The following is a 9,350-nucleotide window of genomic DNA, read 5'->3' as shown; positions in this document are numbered from 1 at the left end:
GGTAATTCCAAAGGGTTCACATACTTTTTCTTGCATATGTTTTCCAATATAGCATAATAGGTCCACTTTAAGTAAAAAATAACTTGTAACTACCTGCACACTGCTAAAGGTACATTAGATATAGGCCATATGTAGATATTTTAATAATATTTCCCCCTCTAATATATAGTGCAGTAAAAGTATAAAGTGAAAAATGGAAATCTTTGCTGAAAATATGCTAAAAATGTACTTGTATCAATCAAAAATAGTGAGTAGGTGTATATAGTTTATTTCCACTACTACTACTACTACTACTACTACTACTACTACTACTACTACTACTACTACTACTACTACTACTGCTATTACTACTACTACACATCAAGTGCAGGCAATGATTAAAATAATGAAGAGATTTATCCTGTTACTCAATGACAGATCAAACAAAGCCTTTATGATGAACTCATATATTTCTCCATGATCTAGCTGCTGTGCCTGTGGGAGACAGATAAGAAATGTACCCAGAGTAGATAGGGCCAACTGAAGACTGCTTGTGTGTGAAGATAATAGAGATGGGGCCTCCTTCCCTGCACACCGAGCTGACAGCAGTATGGTTGTTCGGCTTGACGGAGGAGACACTGCTGTTGAGTTTCAAGGTAAAGACAAAAATTCTCCCAAAATAAACATTGTTGTTAAAGTCAAGTGAAAAATATATAGAGACAGGGATAATCAGACAGACACATAGATGGGATGCAAGAACACAATGTAACTTTGATGGATTTGCTCAAATGTATCCTCTAGTCCCTCATGGAACACTTAATGAAAAATGTGTAGTTTTCCTGACATAAACAATTATTTTTGCTTCTCTTCCTCAATATTAGCTGCCTGCGTTGTAGCCAGATGCCTCAGGACATGTGACTTGACTGCGTACTACTGTGCTTACTTAGGCTGCACTGAAATGCTCGTTACTCTACTCCGCTATACAGGATTCACATTTGGGGTCAGCTTCCCCTGCATCCAGATAGAATTGTGGATACTGACTGTCTGAGACTCACTTTAAAGTGACCAATGCTTTTGTAAAATAATGACATTCATATAGGTCATACATTACAGTAGGCTTACTGTAATCACTATGCACTTGATTTGTCTCTGGGAACACCCAACTGGCAAACAAATCCTTCAACTTTGGATGTATACCATTCTGATATGCTAAAGCTTCGCGCTGTCCTTAGTCTTTTACTCTGAAAGGTTCACTTAAAGCTGTGGTTGGCAGTTTATTTTTCACGTTATTCTGCAAATATTTTATGGTGACCTTTGAGCATATTTCATATTATTAGTTCTCATCCTGCAGCTCTCCCCTCTCTGTCTTAGTATGCTTATGTGCTTCATACAGTAACCTGTAGTAATGTGTTGTTTACACACATCAGGATACATTCATCATGAGAGCCTAATGTCATTATATAGCAGCAATTCCATTACAATTACCATCCTGATTTATTTGCAAACGTGTGATTCTGTAAAGACATTTCAAAATGACTGTCTTTGATTAGAGTCTCTAGCTAGCTAAAATACCATCATAGTGTTTCAAAGATAGTGAGAAACATTGCTAAAGCTAAGCCTCCTGCGAACCATAGCCAAAGGTTCATGGCTGCAACTAGTTTACAGCAGCTAATGGCTAAACTATTAGCAAAACATTTTCTCATGAGGCGCGTTCACACCGCAGTACTTATCCCACTTTAGTTCCAATATAGTTCCGAAATGTTGCGTTCACACCATAAGGCGCGTTCACACCCCAGTACTTTTCCCACTTTAGTTCCGATATAGTTCTGAAATGTTGCGTTCACACCAAAAAGAGCCGGAACTAAAATTAGTTAATGAGAACCTTTTCACCCCCTCTTCTTGTTTCGTGGGAGAAAAAGGTTCCTATAGGCGCGATAGGCGCATTCACACCGCAGTACTTTTCCCACAAAGGTTCATCAGAACTTAGTTCATGAGAACTCTTTAGTTCTCATGAACTTAGTACAGATTGCGTTCACACCGGAATAAGTCCCTGGGGGAGGATTAGTCAAATGAAGCCGCTGTCGTCACTTCTTCTTCTTCTGCTTTGGGTTTACTTGCAGGCCGCAAACCACTTCACGGCGTATACTGCCGCCCAAAGTCCCCGGAGTTGGGGACTGGCTTCTACTGAAGCCTTCCGAGTAAATCTCCAGAACGCCGACACCTCCTCATCTCCACCACTCCCATGTTTTATTTTGTGTTGCCATAAGTTAGTCTCTCTGCGTTTCTGCGCTGGGCTAATGCTAATGCGAGGATAATAAAATGGCGGCTTCACAAAACTTTTTGGGGGTTTTACGGGGCGTGGTTTGCATTCCGCCCAGCCAATCAGACATAGGAACCTTTTTCTCCCACGAAAGTCCCTGCTCTCTAGCAGGGACGGAAAAGGGGGTGAAAAGGTTCTCATGAACTAATTTTAGTTCCGGCTCTTTTTGGTGTGAACGCAACATTTCAGAACTATATCGGAACTAAAGTGGGAAAAGTACTGCGGTGTGAACGCGCCTATTGTCTGATTGGCTGGGCGGACTATGAAGTAAATCGCTTCAGTAGAAGCAAGCTGCTCAGCTTCTACTGAAGCCAGTCCCCAACTCCGGGGACTTTGGGCGGCAGTGGTTTGCGGCCTGCCAGTAAACCCAAAGCAGAAGAAGAAGAAGAAGTGACGTCAGTGGCTTCATTTGCCTAATCCTCCCCCAGGGATTTATTCCGGTGTGAACGCGATCTGTACTTAGTTTATGAGAACTAAAGAGTTCTCATGAACTAAGTTCTGATGAACCTTTGTGGGAAAAGTACTGTGGTGTAAATGCGCCTCATGTCTCTAAAAGTTTAGCCTCACTGCTGCAGCCCAGCCATGACTGCTACGGTTATTAGTTGTTCAATTTGCCTTCTACCAACCATATAATTGAGTTGCTGTAAGTTAGCCGCTGCTAAGGGAGCAGCAAACTGTTTGCATGATTTTCTTTCTCAGAAATGCTGTGAATATATTGGGGTCTTCTTTTTTTGGGTTGCTTTGCATTTTTGTTATTGTTAAAAAAAGAGGCTTGAATATAAACTCTTCCTGCAGGCTATCCCAGTGTTAAATCAGGCTTACACAATCTTAAGGCACGTGGAGCTTTATTTCCAATAGTAACACTGAAAGGTAATCATTGAATTTTTGCCCTAATGACTTGCCAAAAAGAAACTGACCTCCCCAAGCTTCAATGGTTCGACTATTCATACAGTAATGAGGCATATATAAGCAAATTAGTGTTGCAGGTCTGAGCAGATCTGATGTGCCAATAGATGTCTTTACTCTGATTCTTCAAGCTGAATGTTTGGGAGGTGTACTTAATTTAAGATGACAACTCTGATGTGAGGTGCCAAAACACAATAATCCCAGTGGCAAATCTAAAAGCCTAATATTTATATTAATTATTATTATATGTAAGTACTGACCCGGAAATACACAACATGCTGCACCATTGGCCTTCTTTGGGGTATAGTACTGCTATTATTGTGATATGGTTAAAGGTCTCGCCCTGATGAACCTGGGGGCTGTGTTGTCTGGAACCTTGTGTTCCTGGTAGGGTCTCCCATGGCAAATTGGTCTCAGGCAAGGGGCCAGACTAAGATTGGTTCAAAAGTCCCTGGTTAGGTGCTTCGTTGTTGGAGTTTACCCCAGTGGACGAGAGGGTCGCCTCCCTACGCCTGCGGGTTATGGGGGGGAAAACTCTGACTGTTGTGTGTGCTTATGCACCCAACAGCAGTTCAGAGTATACAGCCTTCTTGGAGACCCTGGAAAGAGTCCTGTATGGGGCTCCTGAAGGGGACTCTTTAATCTTGCTGGGAGACTTCAACGCACATGTGGGCAATGATGGAGACACTTGGAGGGGCGTGATTGGGAGGAACGGCCCCCCTGATCTGAACCGGAGTGGTGGTTTGTTACTAGACTTCTGTGCTAGTCATGGATTGGCCATAACAAACACCATGTTCGAACATAAGGATGCTCATAAGTGTACGTGGTACCAGAGCACCCTAGGCAGAAGGTCCATGATCGATTTCGTTATCATATCATCGGACCTGAGGCCGTATGTTTTGGACACTCGGGTAAAGAGAGGGGCGGAGTTGTCAACTGATCACCATCTGGTGGTGAGTTGGGTCGAGTGGCGGGGGAAGCCTCTGGATAGACCTGGTAAGCCCAATCGTGTAGTTCGGGTGAACTGGGAACGTCTGGAGGAGGCCCAAGTTCAGGAGGCCTTCAACTCACACCTCCGGCGGAGCTTTTCGGGCATTCCTGTGGAGATTGGGGACATTGAACCAGAGTGGTCGGTGTTCAAAGCCTCTATTGCCGAAGCTGCGGCGGGGAGCTGTGGTCTCAAGGTCCTAGGTGCCTCAAGGGGCGGTAACCCTCGAACCTCCTGGTACCACCGGTGGTCAGGGAAGCCGTCCGACTGAAGAAGGAGGCCTTCAGGGATTTGTTATCCCGGGGGACTCCCGAGGCAGTTGCAAGGTACCGACAGGCCCGAAGGGCAGCAGCCTCATCCGTGGCCGAGGCAAAGCAGCGGGTGTGGGAGAAGTTCGGAGAAGACATGGAGAAGGACTTTCGGGCGGCACCAAAGTTGTTCTGGAAAACTGTCCGACACCTCAGGAGGGGGAAGCAGGGAACCATCCAAGCTGTGTACAGTAAGGATGGGACGTTGTTGACCTCAACTGATGGAGTGTTAGGGCGTTGGAAAGAACACTTTGAGGAACTCCTGAACCCGACAACTCCGCCCTCTATGTTAGAGGCAGAGCTGGAGTATGACGGGGGATCAACACCAATCTCCCGGGGGGAGGTCACTGAGGTCGTCAAACAACTCCACAGTGGCAAATTCCCGGGGGTGGATGAGATCCGCCCGGAAATGCTGAAGGCTCTGGGTGTTGAGGGACTGTCATGGTTGACACGTCTCATCAACGTTGCGTGGAAGTCGGAAACGGTACCGAAGGAGTGGCAGACCGGGGTGGTGGTTCCCCTTTTTAAAAAGGGGGATCAGAGGGTGTGTGCCAATTACAGAGGCATCACACTACTCAGCCTCCCCGGGAAAGTTTATTCTAAGGTACTCGAAAGGAGGGTCAGGCCGATTGTCGAACCTCAGATTGAGGAGGAACAATGCGGATTCCGTCCTGGTCGTGGAACGACGGATCAGCTTTTTACTCTCGCAAGGATCCTGGAGGGGGCCTGGGAGTACGCTTATCCGGTCGACATGTGTTTTGTAGACTTGGAGAAGGCGTATGACCGAGTTCCCAGGGAGTTACTGTGGGAGGTGCTGCGGGAGTATGGGGTGAGGGGGTCTCTACTCAGGGCCATCCAATCTCTGTACTCCCAAAGCGAGAGCTGTGTCCGGGTCCTCGGCAGTAAGTCGGACCCATTTCCGGTGAGGGTTGGCCTCCGCCAGGGCTGCGCTTTGTCACCAATCCTGTTTGTAATATACATGGATCGGATTTCGAGGCGTAGTCATGAGGGAGGGGGTCTGCAGTTCGGTGGACTAAGGATTGCACCACTGCTTTTTGCAGATGATGTGGTTCTAATGGCTTCATCGGTCTGCGACCTTCAGCACTCACTGGATCGGTTCGCAACCGAGTGTGAAGCGGCTGGGATGAGGATCAGCACCTCCAAATCTGAGGCCATGGTTCTCAGCAGGAAACCGATGGACTGTCCACTCCAAGTAGGGAATGAGTCCTTACCCCAAGTGAAGGAGTTCAAGTATCTCGGGGTCTTGTTCTCGAGTGAGGGAACAATGGAGCGTGAGATGGGCCGGAGAATCGGAGCAGTGGGAGCGGTACTGCAGTCGCTTTACCGCACCGTTGTGACGAAAAGGGAGCTGAGCCAGAAGGCAAAGCTCTCTGTCTACCGGGCCATTTTCGTTGCTACCCTCACCTATGGTCATGAAGGATGGGTCATGACCGAAAGAACGAGATCGCGGATACAAGCGGCCGAGATGGGTTTTCTCCGCAGGGTGGCTGGTGTCTCCCTTAGGGATAAGGTGAGAAGTTCGGTCATCAGGGAGGAACTCGGAGTTGAGCCGCTCCTCCTTCGCGTCGAAAGGAGCCAGTTGAGGTGGTTCGGGCACCTAGTTAGGATGCCACCTGGGCGCCTCCCTAGGGAGGTGTTCCAGGCACGTCCAGCTGGGAAGAGACCAAGGGGTAGACCTAGGACCAGGTGGAGGGATTATATCTCTTCGCTGGCCTGGGAGCGCCTTGGGATCCCCCAGTCAGAGCTGGTTGATGTCGCCAGGGAAAAGAAAGTTTGGGGCTCTCTGCTGGAACTGCTACCCCCGCGACCCGACCACGGATAAGCGGGAGAAGATGGATGGATGGATGGTTAAAGGTCTCCTATTATAGCCTACTCTTTTTCATCAATATATTATAGGTCTGAGATATATACAAAACATGCATGTCTCTGAAGTGTTTGGCTTGAAATACCAAACAGATCACCCATTGTAGCATCCCATAAACCCCTCTGTTTCAGCCCTGTTCCAAAAGTGCTGATTCTCTGTCTGTTACTTTAGATGAAAATAAGGAGCCCCTCCCCACGCCCCTTTGAGAGATATTTGGATAAAAGAACACAATGGTGCTCTAGGAGGACATTCAGGTGATAGGGGGGGGGGGTTACCTTGGTTGGTGATTGGCTAATGGTTACACAAGCCAAAAAATCGTTATGACATCGTAAAGTGGCCAAAATCTGATCAGCTCATTTCCAGACAGGTTTTTATATAAATGGATCAGGACAAAAAGAGAGGGAATCTTTTTTCCTGACACTTTCAGAATCCCTTTACACGAGGGGACACATGCTTATGTATAACATACATGAAAAATTAGATTTTGCATGATAGGTGACCTTTAAGATAAAAACATGCTTATTTATTATAAATACAAAGTTGTGATATTTTCTTTTGCATTCTTACCAAGCAGCCTTTCACAGAGCCATGGAGCCCACAGGAGGGCCTTATCTTGTGGGGAAGAAGGATGAACTGATTGAAGCAAAGCGCTCTTTCAGAACACTAGAGGGGCGGGACATATTGATCATCTACCACCAGAACGACTTCTATGCTATCGACTCTTACTGCTATCGTGAGTTCAGTTTTTCTTGTGCATAACTCAAAACAATTAATTCTTATAGAGGGAGATGGTGATATATAATTGGCTGTTAAACTTCATCCAACCAACAGTCAGTCTAAATCTAAGGTGTTTACCCATGCTGGCTTCCACTGAACAGACAGTCCTGGACGTTTAACTCTGAGCGAAATTGCTTTTTTAGCCAAAGAACAATTAGGCACATTTCACCTTTTAAAATGTGTCCACTCAGCAAAATGTTGTGTGTGCTCTGTTTGCTTATTCTGCAATACACTGATCCTGTTCCCTTCTCAACAGACGCTGGGGCAACACTGCAAAATGGAGACATTGAGGTGAAGTTTATATTTATTGAAGAGATTAGAGGTTGTTTTTGTGTCTGACCCAGGGTTAAGGAGCCAAAAATGCCAAGTTTGACAGTGCTTTTGTGTTTTCACCACAGTCATGCTTTTACCAGCTATTCCATCTGCATTATAGTCCTTGCAAGCGACTGCTGGGCTAATACATATTATTACCTTAATTAAGACATCAAACCTGAATAAAATTAATGTTATGCTAATGTTGAATGACTTAAATGACCTACATTTATCCAACATAAGGTTGTTTACCTGTTTTCTGTCAACACTCTTACAGGAATTTGACGGCAAGATGTGCATAGTTTGTCCGAACCACAAGTACAAGATCTGTCTGGCCCAAGGGGAGGGCATTTACAAGACCAGAGACCCCAAGGAAAAGCCGTCTGTGCTCAGATGGTTCTCCAAGGGTGTGAAGCAGCGGACTCACACGGTCACTGAGAACAATGGGGATGTCTATGTCAAGCTTTCTGAGCAAAGAGGCTTCATCGAGTCAGACTTCTACCAGGGAGAGAAGGGCAAGGTGGAAAGGGAAAAAGCTGCGGCTGCTGAGAAGAAGAAAACTAAATAGTGTAAAAGACGGAAGTCAATGATTCCTCTAAATTATTGTATGATGAATCTACTTGGTGTCAGATATTTAATGACGGATACAGTAGTTTTACTTGGGTCTTGTTTATCTTGATCATAGTGTTTACATTTGTATTTGTGGCTTACATTATATTTAAATGTTGTACTTAAAAATAACGTCCCATCTTTTAAGGTGGAGAGTGTCAACTTATTTCACAGAATAAACTTTTTTTCACGAGTGATTTTGATTCTATAGTGGCATGGAGCAGCTAAATGCGTAACCACACTGGTGTATCCCTCTGCATTACAATATCTCTCATGTATTATGCATACAGCGAATGAATCAATAAGATAAAAAGGTTTAGTCTGGTCGATAATGTCCTAAAGTGGAAAATCCTTAATGTAAAATATAAAGATCATATGATGGCCATTTCTGGTAATAACTGTCTGTTCATTCCCTGAGATTACATCAGAAAGCACCAGTCTCAGGTCGCAGGCTGCATGGGTTTCGTTTGTGACATCTTTCCCGTACATTGGCAAATAATTCCTTGAGCAAACGCAACAAATAAAATAAATAACTTTGCTGAGGACGCCGTACCAATCCCTGAGGTTGTTGAATGTTTGTTGACAGCAGCTTCAGTCAGGTATACAGTGGCTGGCTCATGGGCTCCGTGCTGCAAACAGAAACTCAGTTTTGTTTTGAACATTCAACATCCTCCTCTAACTCTTGCCGAGACAACCAGTGAGTGTATTTCCCAAAACGTCAAACTTTTCCTTTCATGGTCATGATGTCAGAATCATCTCAAAATCTGATTGTTTTCTGATGCAGTAATGTTGTACTTAAAGAATAACTAAAGGGATTCAAAACCTTTTCAGGAAATGTGCAACCAAGAAACAGATTTTTTTTAATACTGTCAAAATTGGTGCTACTATATTTTGACATGATGGTACAATACGGGATTTTGATACCAATAATTTACATTTATATTATTATAGTATTATAAATATTATTAATCATAATTTGTTGCAAGTAATTTTGTGATAGTTTGTTGAGCATTTGAAGTAAAGAGTCAAGCCAGTCACATCCATATTATTTATTTGTTTTTAAAAGCCATGGTGCAGTGTAACCCTGACATGACCCAAGAAGAACTGCAAAGCCATGGGTCAAGAACCGTGAGGCTAAGGGGTTTATGATGTTCTTCTGTGCATGAATGATGCTGCTGGTCTCTAGCTGGCCTACAGCAAACTCCTCTGTCTATGTGACGCATCGAATACAATCACGAAATGCACAGGGCACTGGGTTACATGGAA

At 44.7% G+C, this 9,350-nt stretch overlaps 1 protein-coding gene across 1 annotated transcript; it reads left to right on the top strand.

Annotated features, from left to right (window-relative positions):
- The first annotated feature begins 551 nt into the window (after positions 1–551).
- Positions 552–8,281, top strand: rfesd (Rieske (Fe-S) domain containing). Its single transcript, XM_034239529.1, is given in 5 exon segments — positions 552–564; positions 567–635; positions 6,961–7,119; positions 7,420–7,454; positions 7,753–8,281. Coding segments are annotated over 5 exon segments (567 nt in total). The 3' UTR covers positions 8,044–8,281.
- Positions 8,282–9,350: the final 1,069 nt, after the last annotated feature.

This window comes from Gymnodraco acuticeps, unplaced genomic scaffold (genome assembly GCF_902827175.1).
Source record: "Gymnodraco acuticeps unplaced genomic scaffold, fGymAcu1.1, whole genome shotgun sequence".
Classification (NCBI taxonomy): Eukaryota; Metazoa; Chordata; class Actinopteri; order Perciformes; family Bathydraconidae; genus Gymnodraco; species Gymnodraco acuticeps.
Note: the sequence above shows the minus strand (reverse complement) of the source record. Positions and strands in the feature narration are given on the sequence as shown.